At 44.5% G+C, this 20629-nt stretch overlaps 1 protein-coding gene across 1 annotated transcript; it reads left to right on the forward strand.

Moving 5' to 3' along the window:
• The first annotated feature begins 6 nt into the window (after positions 1 to 6).
• LOC117185100 (39S ribosomal protein L3, mitochondrial-like) lies at positions 7 to 19137 on the forward strand. Its single transcript, XM_033384947.1, has 2 exons — positions 7 to 36; positions 18625 to 19137. The coding sequence occupies exons 1-2, from the start codon at positions 7 to 9 to the stop codon at positions 19042 to 19044; spliced, it is 450 nt and encodes a 149-aa protein (XP_033240838.1). The 3' UTR covers positions 19045 to 19137.
• Positions 19138 to 20629: the final 1492 nt, after the last annotated feature.

Genomic DNA, 20629 nt, shown 5'->3' on the forward strand with positions numbered 1-20629 from the left:
AAAACCATGAAAAAGAACAAACCAAACGTAAAAAGGGTATGGTAAGTGTCGTCGGACGATAATTGACCGATATGGCGGGGTAGTTTTAGATCTAGTATTTAATTTATATCGATAAAAGGTGAATTTCTAGCTAAAAACGAACAGGCATACTTTCAGCTACCATGAGGTGCCGCCAGGGTTTTAAGCTTCACTGGACATACTGCGGTAAGAATTTTTTGGCGATATTGTGCTAGGTTGTGTATCGACGTACTTTATAGAATAAAACAGCTTAGCAGCGGTGCGGCAGCTCAGAACCAGCAGGGGTCAGCAGCAGCAGCTGCATGCGACAATAACTGTTCTTGCCGATTGATTGATGCTGTTAAAGGCATCTCCGCGTGACCACCGACATGATATTTTATTCACAGTCCTAGGCAAGGAACTGCAAGGGCAATTTGCGCTGGAGTACAGGCAGTCAACCACCTCCAGTTAGAGAATTTCTAGGGATGCAGGCAGCGTCGATTTGAGCTGGGCTGCAGGCAGCGCCCAGAGGAACGCGGCCAGCGTGGATATTTGGACTGGGCTGCAGGCAGCGTCGATTATCTGGAGCTTCTGGGAAATAGAATGATGCAAAATTCTCCCAGAAGAAGTAACCGAATAATGGATGGGCAATCCACCCCCACAACAACTAGTGCGTCTTCGCAATCTGGAAGTAGTGGTGCAGAAAACAGGCCGCCAAAGTCGAAAGTAATAGTTACGTCGGCTCCGCTGATTCCTAGCCAAACCACTACGGTCATCTTGGTAGTTTTACGACCAGAAGTTTTACGGCCAAGTGTGGAAACACTTGGACAGAACGAGCCACCTCTACTGCTAGATCTCTTAGTGAGAATTGGATTGTTGGAGCAGGAGCTGGAAAGGACAAGAGACAAGAGCCCAGAACAATGTGAGCACGTAATACCTAACGGGGTCGGAGTGAGCAGTCGCCATCTTATAGCGGACCACCTCTGCTTGCGAGTAGCAGCTATTTTACGTCATTTTGCGCAACCAGTACAACGCAGACAGCGCATGGAGTCGTGCCGCTGTGTGTAGGCATCTGCAACGTCACGACGCCGACGCCACTAGCTGGATCGTACGTGTGGACGACACCAAATGGAAGCAGTGGAAACTATATGCCCCGCAAGCTTCCTGATCTGCCATTGAAGGTCAGCCCGAGGGTTGGGCGATCTTTCTTTGTACATATACTGAGACAACGCAAGCGGACAACTGTACAAATCTGGAGAACAACCAACGCGTGTTGAAGGCACTGAAGGACTTCACCGCGAGAGTGTCAAGTCTTTCTTGATTCATCCGAGCAACGTGAGAGCTGTTGTGGAGCAGCTGTGTTTCAGATATGGTCGACCGGAGTAGCTTACACGCAGCCAGCTCAGTGGAATACGAGAGGTGCCCAATATTTCGGAGCACAGCCTGACGAAGATTATTCCCTTTGCAACCCGTGTGAGTTGCTGCCTTCTTGCAGTCAGCGAGGGCAGATCAGCATTTAAGCAACCCAACACTTCTGGAAGAACTTGTGGCCAAACTCCGTACAAGCAAGCGAGTGGAGTGGGCAAGGCATGCTGTGACGATTATACCTTTCCCAACTATTGTGCATTTTAGTGCGTGGTGCGCTATCGTTGTGTGTACTATCGTGGACATCGAAGGGTGGGAACCAAGGCGCCGATTGCTACATGCAGGGATCGACCAATACCGCGGCGAGCAACAAGAGAGCCGTCTCAGAGGTTGTCCAATCTGTGGAGGGCAACATGCAGTTAAAGGCTGAGGGACTTCAACGGAGCTTCTCCGCCAGACAGGTGGAGGTACGTGAGGAGGCATTAACTATGCTCTTCATGCCTACGAAGTGCTCATATGACTAGATCCTGCAAAGTCGCAGAAGGTTAGCGAAACCAGCAGACAATAGTTTCTAGACGTAGCCTGAACAGAGGGGCTTCGCAGGCGGATGCGGCCGCACAGATGATCTTAAATTGTGTCGACGTAGAAGGAGGCCGCCTATTGTTCCGTATACTGCCAGTAACGCTGTACGGAGCAAACCGATGGATACATTCACACTTCTGGATGAAGGATCATCTGTTACGATGATCGACGATTTCCTCAGAAAGGATCTGGGCGTGCAAGGTGAGCCTCGTCATCTAAATATTCAGTGGCTTGGGGGTGGATTCTCCAGGGAGCTAACCATCGTGGAACAGCCAAGCCAATTCGCTATGCGTTGTGAAACGTGTATTCCGTTTCGAGCCTGAGCAAGCCGATGCTGACTCTACACCGACGAGATGTTTAAGGCGTTAATGCTAGCCTGCCAATTAGGCCCCACACAAACGCAGTGAGGAAGATATTCATTGGACTGGATCACGGACATTTGGGATTTCCAATTAGATCGTGACTGTTTGCCGGACAGGGACCATATGCGGCTGCAACTGAGCTGGGCTCTGTTGTCTTTGGGCCGGTAAGCGGGAAATCAAACATGCCTTCACCGCGGACCTGCCTCCTAGCTGTATGATTGGGTGACATTATTCAGAGGATGGTAGAAGACTATTACGATGTTACCAACGTTACCAGACAGGACGTTTACATGCTTGTCACAACTGTAATCTCGGAACGGGGCACAGGCGTCTCGGGTTCTTGGCTTGTCCTGAATCCGAGGCGACTGTGCTTTACGCCCTAGGATACAGGGGGTCACGAGAGAATCGGCACCCGCCATAACTGAACACACTGCTGGAAGTGCGACTATACTCTCCCCGTGAGGGCGGCTGGACACAGGTCCTGGTACGGTCATGTCTCTGCCAGGATGCTTACTAATTGTAGTCGGGCGGAGAGAAGAAAACTCTCAGTGAAATAACCCCAATCCAAGGCGACACTGTCATATGCCGAAGGATGCATGGCCGAGGGGGTGCTCTGTCGTTAATATGCGAACTCGGGATACCTGTAGACTTCCAGTTTACATCAGACTTCCCGGGGCACGCGGGCTATTCCCCGGGTAACTAAGCCCTTCCCGTCTACTCGTGAGACCAACAATGCCAAACTCAAATTTAAATATTAAAAACACCGCAAAGGAGCTCGGTACTCCTCCTGCTATTAGTAAACCTCCCATTCTCCTTAGTTAACCGTAGTTTATGCACAACTTGATCAGGGGTGACATAGACAGCCCTGATCTGCTGAGCCGCATAAACTTCACGATCCCTATTAGACTTACTAGAAGTTTTATACCGTTGTTCCTTCCACTTTGTAGATCGAATTATTCCTTATCTACACCGTTTAGGGTCTTATGCTCGGATTATAATTCCCTCTACCATATCATATCCACCACTAATTCTCTTCCTCTTATTAAATTACTAATCCTTACACATCTTTCTAGTAATTAGTAATTAGTAATTGTAGTGGTATTTTTATTTTTATTTTGAATGCATGCCCAGTTCTATTAGAAACTTTAGTGCTAATCTTCTCTAATATCTTTCCTGCATGCTCGCGTAACAGCCTTCTGCTTGTGTCACACGGGCCACTTGACGGTGCAGTAATTGCATCGCCTCTTGAAATATGTAGTCATTGCATGTCAACGTCCACTAAACAAGAATATTTTAAAACTTCGCCCCGCCCACTTCCGCCCCCACAAAGGGCGAAAATCTGTGGCATCCACAATTTCAAAGATACAAGAAAACAGAAGAAGCCGAATCGTAGAGGATGAATATATCTTCTAAAGTGCAAAATCTGAACCAGATCTTTTAAATATTATAGACAGAATCAAGAAAACGTCATTCTCTCTCACTCTGTCTCTCTCTAACACACAGGTTTCATGGTCGACTTTGCCTATTGCAAAATGTGAATTCAAGGATCTCAGTATCTATAATCCACACTCCTGTGATATCGGACCTTGACAAGTTTGTTTCAAAATTTCGCCCCACTCCTTTACGCCCCCACAAACGACGAAAATCTGTGGGTCCACAATATTGAACATACTAGAAAACTCATAGAGAATGACCATATCTATCAGATTGCTGAATCTGGATCAGATGGGATCATTTTTATAGCCGAAAGGAACGAATCAATTTTCAGCGCCTGACGACACGCCCAGATTATCTGTCATTCTCGCACGCACTCTTTGTCGTGTCGTTTAATATTAGCGGTGTCTGCCGGAGAAGAGCCATACTGACTAAGTATCGGGCATAAATCTTGAGTTGCGGTCGCCGCGGTCACAGCGTTCCCCCTCGTTATACCCGATACTCAAAAAAAAAAATGAGTATAGGGGTATATTAGATTTGTGATGAAAATGTATCTTTGTAACGTCCTGAAGGAATCGTTTCCGACCCCATAAAGTATATATATTTTTGATCAGCATCAATGGCCATGTCGATTGAGTCCTGTCTGTCTGTCCGTCCCTATGAGCGCTTAGTGCTATAAGACCAGAGCTAGAGCAACGACATTTTGTATCCAGACTTCTGCGATATGTCACTGTTACAAGTTACAAGTTACAAGTTACAAGTATTTCAAAATTGGCGCCACTCACTTCTGCTCCGCAAAGGACGAAAATCTGTGGCATCTGCAATCATAGAGAATGACCACATGTACCAGACTGCCGAATTTTGATCAGATCGGATTATTATTATAGCCAAAAGTAACAAATCAATTTTCTGTCGCTACGCACTCTTTGTCGTGTCGTTCAATGTTAGCGCCGTCTGGCGGAGGAGAGCCGTACCGACTATGTAACTCACAACGTTCTCCCTCGTTTATTTATTGCAAAGCTTGCAACATAGAAACTTTATATGACAATAAATGGCTAATTCCACGATTACTGTTATGCTATTAAGCGTGTTGCGTGACCTTCCATCCATGGCGGAGATTATTAGTTATTGATCTTAATTATGAAGTCTAGTGTAAGTTAGGCTAGGGCAAAGCGGGAGCGCAATAAAAGCTCGCTCTCTCGCTCTTGGCGAATTCGCCCCGCTTTGCCACCGTAGGTTAGCTAGAGTAAGAGATTTGAATTGTGAAGGAAATATAGTTGTTCGCCAACATTGAAATAGATCGAGCGTATCAATTTTTCGCCCCGCCGAATAAATAATTTAAATTACAGCCACCCAAAGTTTTCGGTTAATTCATTAGAAAAACTCTTCTAATTTTTCATGGCGCCCCCGGGTGGACTGTAAAGTTAATTATAGGCAACAACAATAAGTGACAGTGACACAAGAAATTGCAGTATATGCAAACATATTCGTTGCCCGCGTCGTGGTGTGTGTGTCAATCGGCAATCAATTTGCATAATATCATCGCGTCGGTCGCGCCAAGAATAATTTTTGTGCAAGTTTCTGCTACCGCCGAGGGATGCCCTGCGATAAAGCCAGGAAAGTAGCAGTTGGATTCAAAGATCCAAAAGAGGAATCAGAGGTATTTGTGCAGAAAATTGAAGGCTGAGCAAAAGACATTCAGATCTCTCTTTGAGGTGTCTTGTGCTGAAAACATTGCACATCGCATTCAATTCTAGGCACAGACGTATGATATACATATAGTAGAGCTTGATTGCATGCATTTTATTAGTAATTGCATAAATATAACTAAACACACATAAATATGTACATATGTACATATCGACACATACAGACATATGTGAACCGCTATTTGGACGCAACAGTTATATGTACATACATCTATCGTTTACTGCAATCACTGTCGCCCTCCCCCCCCCTTTATTTTGTTCTACCTTTCTCGTCGTTAGAACCTCACAAGAAAGTTTGTTCGTTCGTTCACCCAAGCCACGGCGTATAGAAAGTTTCCACACATACATACAAGCAGCAGCACCGGTGCATTATTTTGTTTTCGCTTTCGCTTCTCCACTGCTGCTTGCGTTGTATTTGTTGGGAGAATTTTCGTTGCCGCTCTTGAGCTTAACGGTGCGCCAAGTGACGTGCTACCCTGTATCTAACGGGTATATTCTTTTCGGCTGTTACTTGCCAAGTGACGCGCTACCCTGTATCTAAGGGGTATATTGTATTAGGCCGTCACTTGCAACTACTCTTTCCCTTGATACCTCGTGCCCCGACATTCAATTAAAATTCGTTTTCGATTATCGTTCTCGTTCAAACATTTAAAAAAAATAATAATAATAATAAATAAATAAATAGAAATAAAAGTGGTTTGTTGCGTAAAATCTTCATACACAAATATTATGGCAGAAAACAGTAAATCCACTATTGAAGATTAAAGATTAAAGATTAAGCTCAAAAGTCGAGTAAAAAGCATTCGCCGCTTAGAGGATCGATTAGATCAAGGGTCGATTCCTTTGCAATTACCGGAATTACAATGTAGATTAGATTGTTTGAATGCTTCAATTGAAAAGGCTAACCATTTGCAGGAGCAAATCGAGGACATAACAGGTGATGATGCATATGCAGCCGAGTTGGAAGAGCTGACGATTGTCACCAAGGGAAAGATAATGCTTATCGCCGCCTTTGATGCAGCAAGCGAGACGAAGCCAGTGTCTTCTTCAGCCCCAACTCATGCTAGACTTCCGAAATTGGCATTACCCAAATTTAGTGGTAAACACTCGGAATTAAAAAATTTCATTAGCCTTTTTGAGAGACTAGTCCATAGCGACAACAGCATACCGGTGATCGAAAAATTTAATCATTTGATTTCGTGCCTCTCTGATGAAGCATTAGGAACAATAAAGGCGTTCCAAGTCACCGAGGCAAATTAAGGAAAGGCCATGGCTGGCCTAAAACGAGTATATCACAACGATTATTTGATTTTCACGAATAATATTTCCACATTGTTCAATCTGCCGAGAATATCGCATTAATCTGCATCATCTCTAAGAACTCTAATCGATACTGTTTCGTCGATTTACGGATCGTTACTGTCGATCGGAGATGATACAAAAATTTCGAATGCAATGCTCATTCATCTCGTTTTAAACAGAGTCGACCCACTGACGAAACAAAAGTGGGATGAACAGCTTACTTATGAGAAGTTGCCGCTTTGGTCCGACTTTGAGAAAGTCTGCTGAAGAATCGACCAAGCCAAGGCAAGACAAAGTCATGCCAAGCAAGCAACATAATCGCAGTTCATTTGCTTGTTCTTCCACTTCCACGAACAGTAGAACTCAGCAATCTTGTAGCTACTGCAATTCAGGAGACCATGTAGTGTCAAATTGCCCTCCACTTTCGCGTCTCTCGGTGATGCAAAGGTTTGAGTTTGCTAAGTCGGCATCCCTATGCATTAATTCTCTGCGAAAAGGCCACGCTGTTGTAAAATGCAAAGCCAATAAATGTCGAGTGTGCAGCCGCTCTTATCATACATTATTGCATCGATACACAGTGTCGGCTAATAGTCTCGCGTTGCCACCACCCCAAGAGAGTCCTTCTCCTCCATCAAATCAGAATCAACCTTCCACGTCACATGTTTTGCATGCGACAGCGTTGGACAGGGTAATTCTGGCTTCGTCGATCGTAAACGTCCGAACTAAGAGCGGTGAACACATTCTGGCCAGAGCTCTGCTCGACTCTGGATCACAAACAAATTTCATTACCGAGGACCTCGCTAATCGCTTACAGATCCGTAGAGAGGAGTCCTGTATTAACTTGCTTGGAATTGTTGAATCTAATTCTCAAGTAAAGGATAAAATACACACAGTGGTGAAGTAGCGAATAAATGGTAGTGAGTTATCCTTTGATTTTTGGATCCTGAAATCAATATCAGGTTATCACTCTGACCAGTCAGTGAATGTGACTGACTGGCGAATCCCAGAGAACCTACCACTGGCAGACCCTTATTGCTACAAGCCACAAAGAATAGATATGTTAATTGGAGCAGAATCGTTCTTTGAATTATTAGCTGTTGGTCAAATTAAACAAGGTCCAAGGTTTCCAACTCTTCAGAAAACCCTTCTTGGTTGGGTTGTGTCGGGAAAATATGTTTCCAGGAGTTCTGCTCCTCAAATTACAAACAGTTTGAGTTGCAGTGAAGAGTTGCTAGTATCCATCGATAGGACCTTGAAAAAGTTTTGGTCACTGGAAGAAATGCCATCTACCAAGAAAATTGCCACACCTGAGCACAAGCTATGTGAAGAACACTATCGTAAGACGACTCAGGTACTATCATCAGGTCGGTTCGAAGTAAGGCTCCCGTTTAAATCAGATCCAAATTGTTTAGGCAACTCCTTTGAGGTTGCGAAACGGCGGTTTTTGTCGCTTGAAAGACGATTGCATCGTGACCCTGAGTTGAAGAAAATGTACTTGGAATTCATGGAAGAGTACCTCTCCTTAGGTCATATGTCTTCTACTGACAATACGATTCCTTCTACTCCACACTACGTAATCCCTCATCAGTGTGTTCTGAGGCCCCAAAGTACGTCTACCAAGCTCCGAGTCGTGTTCGATGCTTCGTCCAAGACGTCCTCACAGGTGGCTTTAAATGATATTCTGATGGTGGGAGTACCATTCAAGAGGAATTATACTGGACACTGTTCCGTTTCCGTCTGCACAGGTTTGCCCTGACTGCTGATGTTAAAAAGATGTATCGCCAAGTGATGGTGAACAAACCGGATCGGCAGTTTCAGCTCTGAACTAAGTTTCTGAATCCTTGAGATTATACAAGCTCAACACTGTAACCTATGGGACTGGACCAGCCCCATTCTTAGCTATCCGGTGTTTGAAAAGGTTGAGTGAGTCTGCGAAGCTCTCATTCCCTAGAGCTGCTAACGTTATTGGGTCCGACTTTTACGTCGATGACTTGTTGACTGGTGCTGCATGCGTAGAGGAGCTAAGGGCAATTAAGTCCGAAGTGTCTCAGGTTTTTCAGACCACAGGGTTTGAGTTGACTAAGTGGTTTTCAGTTTTAGGAATCTCATGGTTACCTACTGACGATGCCTTTAAGTTCAAAATTGACAATTCAGTTATGGGTCTCCGAGCGACAAAACGGAACATACTATCGGTGACATCAAAGTTGCTTGACCCCATTGGTTTATTAAGTCCTATCGTTATAAAAGGCAAGATCCTATTGCAGGAGCTTTGGCTTAACAAACTAGATTGGGATGAGTCGATCCCGCTGCATTTGGAAACAGCGTGGAATAAGTTGAAAACTACACTATCTCAATTGGAAGACATATCCATATCTCGGTTTGTGTATTCCGATCCGATGTCACCGGTTCAAATACATGCCTTTGCTGACGCCTCCATGAGAGCGTATGGAGCGTGCGTCTATATACGTAGCAGAACTGCAGAAGGTTTAAAAATATCATTGTTGACTTCGAAATCCAAAGTAGCGCCGCTCAAGACCAAAACGCTCCCAAGGCTTGTGTTATGTGCCGCTCACCTTCTCGCAGATCTCTGTCACAGAATCAAGCCCCTATTAAATGTGCCCATTGAACGAGTCGTTTATTGGTCGGATTCAGAGGTAACTCTTCATTGGTTCCGGTCTCATCCATCGTCGTTGTCGACTTTCGTTTCAAATAGAGTGGCTGACCAAAAGTGGTCAGATGATGCTACGTGGCGGCATGTACCCACGAAACAGAACCCAGCAGATATTGTCTCAAGAGGTTGTGACGTCGACGAAATCGTTCAGTCAATTTGGTTCGAAGGACCATAATTTCTGAAAGAGGAAGAAGAAAACTGGCCCAAGAACGCTCATTTCGAACCGATGATATTCAGCTGGAAAAGAGGAAGACTGCGGTCGGGCTGACCGCTGCTGTGCGAAGTTCGGAGCTGTTAGATGTCATCGAGGGATTCTCGTCACACCTCAAACTGCTTAGAGTGTTCGTATATGTGTTCCGCTTTATAAGAAAATGTGAAGACCCAAGCCTAAATTTCGAAAAAACTATCTCACCGACCGAATACAATGAAGCCTTTTATAAAATTGTCGAAATCGTCCAGCATCACGAGTATCAAGGAGAAATCGAAAAGGTTAGGAAAGGATCTACAATTGGTCCTAGTATTCAGCGGTTGAACCCTTTCATCCATGAAGACACAGGGACTTGGTGCAACTTTTCGTTGTTGTGAATGGGGGGGCGACTAGCCAAAGCTCCTATATCATACGATGCCAAGTTTCCTCTGCTTTTGACTAAGCGCTCGCAATTCGTGCGAAGCTATATTCGTCATCTGCACCATTCGAATTTTCATGTCGGCCCACGAGCACTTGTGAGCATCCTTCGACAGAGCGTTTGGATAGTGAACACTCAGGAGGTCTGCCGTCAGACAGTTCGATCGTGTATGCGCTGTTTTAAATACAAGCCTCGATTGCTGACGCAACTCATGGGGAATTTACCCGCAGATCGACTCCGTGCTCTCCGCCCATTTTCAATTTGCGGCGTTGATTTTTGTGGACCAGTGCACACGACATTGAAAATTCGCGGAAGGATACAAGTCATACATTTTGCTTTTTGTTTGTTTTGCGTCCAAGGCGGTTCACCTAGAAATAGTTTCTGATCTAACCACTGACTGTTTTTTGTTGGCTTTCCAAAGGTTCGAAGGATACAAGTCATACATTTCGCTTTTTGTTTGTTTTGCGTCCAAGGCGGTTCACCTAGAAATAGTTTCTGATCTAACCACTGACTGTTTTTTGTTGGCTTTCCAAAGGTTCGTCGGGCGCCGAGGATATCCCCAAGTCGTTCATTGCGACAACGGGACAAATTTCGTCGGAGCGAGCCGCCATCTCAGCGCTCTGCGGATCAGGCTCAAGGAGCAGGGAGACACAATTCGCGACTTCGCGTCAAAAAACGGATGCGAGTTTGCGTTCATATCGCCGCGAGCTCCTCACATGGGAGGGCTATGGAAGGTAGGTGTAAAAACTGCCAAGGGCCTACTCCTACGGGCGGTACGCAGCGCGCTCCTAACCGCCGAAGAGCTCGCCACAGTCCTCGTCGGAATCGAGGCCATAATGAACTCGAGGCCGCTGGGAGCCATCAGCCAAGATCCAAGCGATGGCGAGGCCCTAACACCCGGTCACCTGCTGACAGGCGTGTCGCTCATCGCCCCCCCAGCACTGCGGACTCCGGACCAGGAGAGTCTCAGTTGCTTGCGGCGATGGCGACTTGTCTCGTCAGTCAGGCGAGCGTTTTGGCAGCGATGGTCCCGCGAATATGTCCTGGGGGTGCAAATTCGGGGCAAATGGCACCAGCGGCAACCGAACCCCGAGGAAGGAGACCTCGTCATCGTGGCCGAGGACAATCTGCCGCCTCAGGAGTGGCTCGTGGGGAGGGTCATCGCCACGCACGCAGGAGAGGACGGCATGGTCAGGGTCGTCGAAATAAGGACTAGCACTGGAGCGGTTTTTCGGCGGTCAATACACAAATTAGCGCCGCTCCCAATGTGTTGAAGCCGATGCATGCGTTCAACGGGGCCGGTGTTGCGTGACCTTCCATCCATGGCGGCGATTATTAGTTATTGATCTTAATTATGAAGTCTAGTGTAAGTTAGGCTAGGGCAAAGCGGGAGCGCAATAAAAGCTCGCTCTCTCGCTCTTGGCGAATTCGCCCAGCTTTGCCACCGTAGGTTAGCTAGAGTAAGAGATTTGAATTGTGAAGGAAATATATGTGGGATTTGGTGGGAGAGCAACAGAGTCTGTAGAGATAACAGAGGAAGTAACAGAGAGAGAGAGACTAGAAGCGGCCGTCGAGCAAAGAGAGGAGAGAACACAGCCTCAACGATCGACGCCAATCAATTCGGTGCCAAAGTCTCACTCAGCCACACGCAAATTACGAGCGCAAATATCTGTATTAATCAAAATATACTTAAAGCACAGCGACCGTTGTAATCATAACTAATCTTAAATAATATTCATAAATAAAGACTAATTATAATAAAACCTGGCATCCTGGACTAAAGTACAACTACGGAAAATCCGGGGCCACAATTTTTGGGGGCTCGTCCGGGATTTGAACGATTACAAACGGAAAGTCATCAAACTAAAGTTGTGTTTTACAAATATTGCGAGAACTCGGTGAATTGTGGTGGCGTTGTTTGGAACATTCTGGAAGAAATCTGCAAAAACTCTGCTGCGCGAAAATTCAAACAAAAGGCAATTGGCAAAGCAGCGCGAGAGTGAGCAAGACGGCAGCAAGCAGCTACGGTAAAAAGGAGAAGAAAAACCGAAGCAAACCGAATCAAGAGGAACGGCTAAGCAGCAGAGACGGCGATAAAGAGACCCAGTACCCAATCTGAAGGCAACGCAAGACTTGGTGGATGGTCAGCAACGTGCAATAGGCAGGATCGTTGGCGGTGGACATCATCTGGACAAGGAGAAAGGCGTGGAGCAGAGAAGGTAGCTAGTGGTTCGCAAGTACTGTACGGCGGAAAAGGCAGCTGGTCAACTCAAAAAGTCTGCAGCAAGAAGACGACGAGAAAATTGACAAGGCAGTGAGTGCGTGGAAACGAGACGCAGCAGTCAGTAACTGTAAAAGCAGAGGAATAGAGAGGAACGGCGTAAACAGCAGAGACGGCGATAAAGAGACCCAGTACCCAATCTGAAGGCAACGTAAGACTTGGTAGATGGTCAGCAACGTGCAATAGGCAGGATCGTTGGCGGTGGACATCATCTGGACAAGGAGAAAGGCGTGGAGCAGAGAAGGTAGCTAGTGGTTCGCAAGTACTGTACGGCGAAAAAGGCGGCTGGTCACGACGAAAATTCTGGAGCTGTGTTGGTGTGACGACGATAGAAAATTCTGGAGCTGTGTTGGTGTGACGACGACAGAAAATTCTGGAGCTGTATTGGTGTGACGACGACAGAAAATTCTGGAGCTGTGTTGGTGCGACGACAACAAAAAAATTTTGGAATTGGTTGTTGTTGGTGAGTTCAAGCGAAATATTGCAAAGAAGCAGACAGACAAGAACGGCGGTAGCAGTGGTAATTAACATAGTGTTAAGTTTACATTTTCAATAACATAACATTAAGTTTAAAGAGCGGAATACTGTTAATTATTGTAAGGTCTGAGAGGAACTGGATTCTAAAACTGTATTTTGGCGAGCGAGCGGCATAGATCCATTTCTTATTCTATTATATTTCATACAAGTTTGTAAAAATGAATAGAGATGAGATTTTGGCACTGTTGGTGGCAGATTTGCGCGATAAATTGGCCGAGATAGGTTTAAATAGAACCGGAAGAAAAGTTGAATTGCAAAACAGACTGCTGGCTCACTATGGTTTTCAAACCGATCAAAACGATGAAGAAGTTAGGGATGAGGGAGAGACTGCAGATGAGATTAATGAAGAGGTATCATTTAGAACAGTGGCCTCAAATAATGAACAAGCAAGGGGAAATGAAAGGCGAGATGAAAATCCAATTGGATCTGGTCAGAGGCGGCAAGCAGACAGTTCTAATTCAGGAAGGTCATGGTTTACGTTGAAAGATGTAGAAGGTAGTGTGTCACAGTTTTCGGGTACAAGTTCACCAGACATCAATCAGTGGATCGAAGAACTCGAGGAGTGTGCACTCACGGTGGAATGGAACCAATTACAGGTGTTCATTTATGCCAAACAATTGCTCAGTGGGGCAGCGAAGCTTTTTCGAAGTCAACGCGATATTCGTGATTGGAATGTTTTAAAGGGTGCATTGATCGTCGAATTTGGGGTGAGGGTGTCATCAGCTGAGATACATCGTAGGCTAGGGAAGCGGCAGAAGAGGAAGAACGAAACGTTGCACGAGTATCTGTACGCTCTGATGGAGTTGGCAAAGCCAATCGAGATGGATGACGAAAGTTTAATTGAATATTTTGTCAGCGGGATTCCAGATTCTAGTACAAACAAGGCTTTACTGTATCAAGCTAGGAATATGAGGCAATTGAAGGTGCAAATTGAGGCATACCAGAAAATGACAGGGTCGGTGAGATCACAAGGGAAGTTTGACTCACACTTCAATAAAGGAGAAAAAGAGTTAGTGAAATCAGCGGAAAAGTTTAAAAAGTGTTTTAACTGCGGAGATGAGTCGCATATTAAGCGGGATTGTCCAAAAAGAGATAACAGGTGTTTCAGATGCAACCAGCTAGGACATAGAGCTGCTCAATGCAAGGTCGACATGGCAATTAAACAGGAGAAAGCAACCAATCTAGTTCTGGAGAATGGTAGGACAAAGCCATCAAGCACGTTCACTTCGTCAGGATTAGAGTTGAAATCGGTAAACTACGGAAAAGTTGTGTTTAGAGGATTGGTCGATACAGGTGCAGATTTGTGTCTTCTAAGCAGAAATGTGTTTTTGAAGCTGGGTAGAGGAAAACTGGCAGGATGTAGTAAATGTTTAACGGGAATTGGTGAAAGCCAAATTATGACTTTCGGTAGTATCACAATACCTGTGCAGATTGATGACATTGACTTAATGGTAGAATTTCACGTAATTGCGGACGAGGACATGGGATTTGATGCTATATTGGGTAGAACTCTTTTAGAGAGTGTGGACATGAAGGTAACAAGAGATGGAACAGCACTAGTCCTCAGATCAGGAAGTCAAGTAAGTACTAGGCGCAATGTTCCAGAACATAAAGATGAAAAGGAAAATGTTAATTCATGTACGGAGTTGCTGAATGAGTTTCAGAGTTTGTGTATGGTGAACTTAGAGCAGAGTGAAGCTATAAATATTGATTTGTCACATTTTCCCTATTCAGAGAGAGATCAAATAAGTAAGATAATTGAGGAATACAAGCCAAGCCGAAATGTGCATTGCCCTATAGAGATGAAAATTGTACTAACGGATGATTTACCTGTGTATCAGCATCCTAGGCGTATGGCTTATAGTGAGCAGAACATAGTAGACGAGCAGGTCAACGAGTGGTTAGCACAAAAGATAATAAAGCCCAGTACATCAGAATATGCCTCTCCGATTGTATTAGTACCAAAGAAGAATGGACAGAAACGTCTTTGCTGCGATTATCGCAAGTTAAATGAGAAAATAGTGAGAGATAACTTTCCGATGGTACAGATGCAGGATGTTATTGAGAAATTGCAAGGAGCTTTGATTTTTACGACATTAGATTTGACTAACGGTTATTTCCACGTACCAGTTGAAGTTCAGTCACAAAAGTATACATCATTTGTAACGCAGAAAGGACAATATGAGTTCCTATTTGTACCGTTTGGGATTTCGAATTCGCCAGCAATCTTCACACGTTTCATAGTTGCGGTAATGAGAGAATTGGTTCAGAAGGGTGACGCTGTAGTATATATGGATGATATCATTATACCAAGTAAGGATGTTAAGGAAGGCGTACAGAAGTTGAAAAGAGTGCTAGAAGTGGCAGGAAAGAATGGTCTGAAGATAAACTGGAGTACAGGTCAAATTTTGCAAAGTAAGGTAGATTTCTTGGGGTATGTTATACAAAATGGTACCATAACACCCGGTAAAGAGAAAACACAGTGTGTAGCAAACTTTCCGATCCCAAAAGATAAAAAAGCTATACAACGATTCATTGGGTTGACTTCTTATTTCAGGCAATTCATTGAAGGATACGCAGTCATAGCCAGGCCATTGTCGGATTTGTTGAGAAAGGATTCTAAGTTCGAGTTCAAGGAGTTGCAGCGATTAGCATTCGAGCAATTGAAAGCCGCTCTCACTAGGAAACCAGTTTTACGATTGTACAATCCTAAATTATCTACGGAGATACACACGGATGCTTCTAAGTTAGGTTTTGGGGCTGTCTTGTTACAAAAGGATCCAGAAGATGGTCAGCTGCACCCAGTGATGTAAATGAGTAAGAAAACAAAGCCATGTGAGGAAAACTATCATTCATACGAACTTGAAGTGCTAGCAGTAATAGGAGCATTGACTAAATGGCGTGTGTATGTTCTCGGACTGAAATTTAAAATCATTACGGACTATAACGCGTTTGCCATGACGATGAAAAAGAAAGACGTTCCATTAAGAGTAGCTAGGTGGGCAATGTATCTGCAGGACTACGATTACGAAATAGAACATCGTTCAGGATCGAAGATGCGACACGTAGACGCTCTCAGTCGAGTTGCTTGTTACGTATTAACAGAGAGTGTTATGCACAGGCTTAAGGATGCGCAGTGTGCAGATGAATGGACAAGGGTGGTCAGAAATCTGGTGGAAGAGCAGGGATACGAGGATTATTATATGGCAAACCAAATCTTATTCAAAGATCTAAGCCGAGAGTTAATAGTTGTTCCATCTCAAATGGAAACCGAAATAATACAGATTGCCCACAGGCAGGGACATTTTTCGGTGAAGAAAACACAGGATCTGGTAGAGAAATCTTACTTTATCCCTAAACTAAGAAATAAAGTAGAAGGAGTGGTAGGCGGTTGCGTGCAGTGTATCTTAGTTAATACAAAAGCGGGCATGCAAGAAGGGTACCTAACTCTCATTGACAAGGGTGATAAACCATTAGTTACCTATCACTTAGACCACGTCGGGCCGATGGAGATTACAAAGAAAAGATATAATCACATTTTGGTAGTTGTTGATGCATTTTCAAAATTCGTTTGGTTGTACCCCACACGTAGTACCGGAGTAGAGGAGGTGCTGAACTGTTTAGAAAGGCAAGCAGTATCATTTGGTAACCCATTCAGAATTGTCACTGATCGTGGCGCAGCTGGACAGGTCGAGAGAATGCCCAAAATAGTAGTACCGATGCTGTCAAAGATGAGCTTAGAAAATCCAGGAAATTGGTATAGGCACGTGGGTAGAGTGCAACAGATAATTAACAATGTCGAACCTAGGAGTACCAAAGTCGCCTTATTTAAGCTGCTAACAGGAGTAGACATGCGTATAGCGGACATAGCTGAATTGAGAGAATTGGTACAGCAGTCTCTCATAGGTGAGCTAGACGAAGATCGTGAGCAGTTAAGGAAAGAGGCTAGGGACAATATTCAGTCGTTGCAGGAAGAAAATAAGCGAGCCTTTGATAAAAAGAGAAAGGATGAAAAGCAGTACAAGATCAATGACTTAGTTGCAATCAGGCGGACCCAATATGGTGTTGGATTGAAGTTGAGGGGAAAGTTTCTAGGGCCCTATATGATGTAGATGTATGATGTAGAAAGAGTGGGTGAAGGAGAAGGCCCTTTTAAAACATCTACGGTGGCCGAATTTATGAAGGAGTTCGGGGCGAACTCTATGTCAGGAGGGCCGAATGTGGGATTTGGTGGGAGAGCAACAGAGTCTGTAGAGATAACAGAGGAAGTAACAGAGAGAGAGACTAGAAGCGGCCGTCGAGCAAAGAGAGGAGAGAACACAGCCTCAACGATCGACGCCAATTAATTCGGTGCCAAAGTCTCACTCAGCCACACGCAAATTACGAGCGCAAATATCTGTATTAATCAAAATATACTTAAAGCACAGCGACCGTTGTAATCATAACTAATCTTAAATAATATTCATAAATAAAGACTAATTATAATAAAACCTGGCATCCTGGACTAAAGTACAACTACGGAAAATCCGGGGCCATAAATCGAGCGTATCAATTTTTCGTACCGCCGAATAAATAATTTAAATTACAGTCACCCAAAGTTTTCGGTTAATTCATTAGAAAAACTTTTCTAATTTTTTAAAGCGTTTTTAATAACTGTTGTAATTTGAAGTTAATGAAAGTCGAAAGGCTGTTTATAATTCACAATTTATTTGCATATGTAAGCCAACTTATCGCGTATGTACATATGGGGATGATTGGGCGAACGATTGATGCGAGGATGTTAATCTAATAGCTGCGACGATTAGCTCAAGACTGAAAATGCAAGGGCTGACGGGACAAATGGCCGGGCCCTATGCAGCTAGCTTAGACGCGAGCGAGAGAGTATGATAGCCCGAGAGCGTTAGAGCTGCTCGGGGACGCTGTTAAGCCGAGTCCGAGAGATTGCGACATAAGGAGACGAAAGAATACCGCTGCATGCGCATATGCGGTAGCAAATGATCTTTGCAGTGGGGGCATTGGAAACGACAACACCAAAATACATTTCCTTTGGGCCGCACCACTGGCAATAATTTAAAATATTTAAGCTGCTTGACCCGACAATTACCAAATATAATAAATAAGACAAATCAGAAATTCAAAAACTATGAATTAAAAGTGTTTTGATCAGAGCTCGAAAATAGCGGTCAACACTTTTTTCCTGTGTGGTCGGTCTGGTCACTGACAAAACAGAAAACCACGTACACTCGCTCTCTCACTGAGCAAAACATTTTCTGTCTTCGCTTGTGTTATATGTTTTTTGTGTCCTGTCGAGACGACAACACTAACAACACTTTACACGCATACAAGATTTGTATAGATTTGCAAAGTTTCTGATTTTTGCTAATTCCTTTAAGCGTCAATAGTCAACACATTTCAGTCAAGACACATTTGTCGTTTGTTCGCGACAAATTGCCCAGTGAAAGATAGTAGCAAAAGAGGCTACAAATCTGTCGTTGCTTGAGTGAATTGAGCAAAAACTAATTTGATCTTTTCTCAATGTGTCTCCCAAATAAGAGTTTTGCTCATACACCACGAAACTGTGAAACCATATTTGCGAACTGAGAGATAGCTTCGTGTCACTGTGATTGCCAACTATGTATAAATAAACCCTGATTAACATTTTAAATGCAAAATTCTTGATGAATTTTTCTGTACTATCTAACTTTGCAACATTAAAATGGAATTGTAGTTATATTTCGATTAATGAATGGTCTAATAGCTTTTAATTTGTCTGGCTTTTCGTTATAGCGTGGACCACGGCTTCCAAGGTGTAGTCAAGCGACACGGCTACAAGGGCATGCCTGCTTCACATGGCGTTACCAAGACTCATCGCCGTCCCGGTAACATTGGAGGTGGTGGCGAAAAGGGACGTGTCTGGCCTGGTACAAAGATGCCTGGTCATATGAGTAATCGTTGGCGTGTTCTTAAAGGCCTGCGAATTTGGCGCACTAACGCAAAGTACAATGTCATGTGGGTGCAAGGTAGCTCAGTGCCTGGACCTACCGGTGGCCTCGTATATATATACGATACGATTTTGCCCCTGCGGAAGCTGAAGCAAGCTCCGCCATTTCCGACATTTTGCGGTGAGGTGGACACTACTTTTGAGGACATTTGGTATGAACAGATGCACAAGTTCTAGGATGAAACTATTATATACAAGTGTGATTAGTTTTATTTTCTATCAATTAAAAAAGTCTTTATATCTAATAAAATGAAAGTTATACAAAATAAACTATATAAAACCATGAAAAAGAACAAACCAAACGTAAAAAGGGTATGGTAAGTGTCGTCGGACGATAATTGACCGATATGGCGGGGTAGTTTTAGATCTAGTATTTAATTTATATCGATAAAAGGTGAATTTCTAGCTACAAACGAACAGGCATACTTTCAGCTACCATGAGGTGCCGCCAGGGTTTTAAGCTTCACTGGACATACTGCGGTAAGAATTTTTTGGCGATATTTTGCTAGGTTGTGTATCGACGTACTTTATAGAATAAAACAGCTTAGCAGCGGTGCGGCAGCTCAGAACCAGCAGGGGCAAGCAGCAGCAGCTGCATGCGACAATAACTGTTCTTGCCGATTGATTGATGCTGTTAAAGGCATCTCCGCGTGACCACCGACATGATATTTTATTCACAGTCCTAGGCAAGGAACTGCAAGGGCAATTTGCGCTGGAGTACACGCAGTCAACCACCTCCAGTTAGAGAATTTCTAGGGATGCAGGCAGCGCCCAGAGGAACGCGGCCAGCGTGGATATTTGGACTGGGCTGCAGGCAGCGTCGATTATCTGGAGCTTCTGGGAAATAGAATGATGCAAAATTCTCCCAGAAGAAGTAACCGAATAATGGATGGGCAATCCACCCCCACAACAACTAGTGCGTCTTCGCAATCTGGAAGTAGTGGTGCAGGAAACAGGCCGCCAAAGTCGAAAGTAATAGTTACGTCGGCTCCGCTGATTCCTAGCCAAACCACTACGGTCATCTTGGTAGTTTTACGACCAGAAGTTTTACGGCCAAGTGTGGAAACACTTGGACAGAACGAGCCACCTCTACTGCTAGATCTCTTAGTGAGAATTGCATTGTTGGAGCAGGAGCTGGGAAGGACAAGAGACAAGAGCCCAGAACAATGTGAGCACGTAATACCTAACGGGGTCGGAGTGAGCAGTCGCCATCTTATAGCGGACCACCTCTGCTTGCGAGTAGCAGCTATTTTACGTCATTTTGCGCAACCAGTACAGCGCAGACAGCGCATGGAGTCGTGCCGCTGTGTGTAGGCATCTGCAACGTCACGACACCAAATGGAAGCAGTGGAAACTATACGCCCCGCAAGCTTCCTGATCTGCCATTGAAGGTCAGCCCGAGGGTTGGGCGATCTTTCTTTGTACATATACTGAGACAACGCAAGCGGACAACTGTACAAATCTGGAGAACAACCAAAGCGTGTTGAAGGCACTGAAGGACTTCACCGTGAGAGTGTCAAGTCTTTCTTGATTCATCCGAGCAACGTGAGAGCTGTTGTGGAGCAGCTGTGTTTCAGATATGGTCGACCGGAGTAGCTTACACGCAGCCAGCTCAGTGGAATACGAGAGGTGCCCAATATTTCGGAGCACAGCCTGACGAAGATTATTCCCTTTGCAACCCGTGTGAGTAATCTCACTGCCTTCTTGCAGTCAGCGAGGGCAGATCAGCATTTAAGCAACCCAACACTTCTGGAAGAACTTG

The sequence above is a fragment of the Drosophila pseudoobscura genome, chromosome X (genome assembly GCF_009870125.1).
Source record: "Drosophila pseudoobscura strain MV-25-SWS-2005 chromosome X, UCI_Dpse_MV25, whole genome shotgun sequence".
Classification (NCBI taxonomy): Eukaryota; Metazoa; Arthropoda; class Insecta; order Diptera; family Drosophilidae; genus Drosophila; species Drosophila pseudoobscura.

What these genes read in the sequence shown, in the direction of transcription:
- LOC117185100 (XM_033384947.1), top strand. Translation starts at nt 7, where the DNA reads ATGAAAAAGAACAAACCAAACGTAAAAAGG. An exon ending in ACAAACCAAACGTAAAAAGG is followed by an intron (nt 37 to 18,624) that starts GTATGGTAAGTG and finishes ATGGTCTAATAG; the next exon opens with CTTTTAATTTGTCTGGCTTT.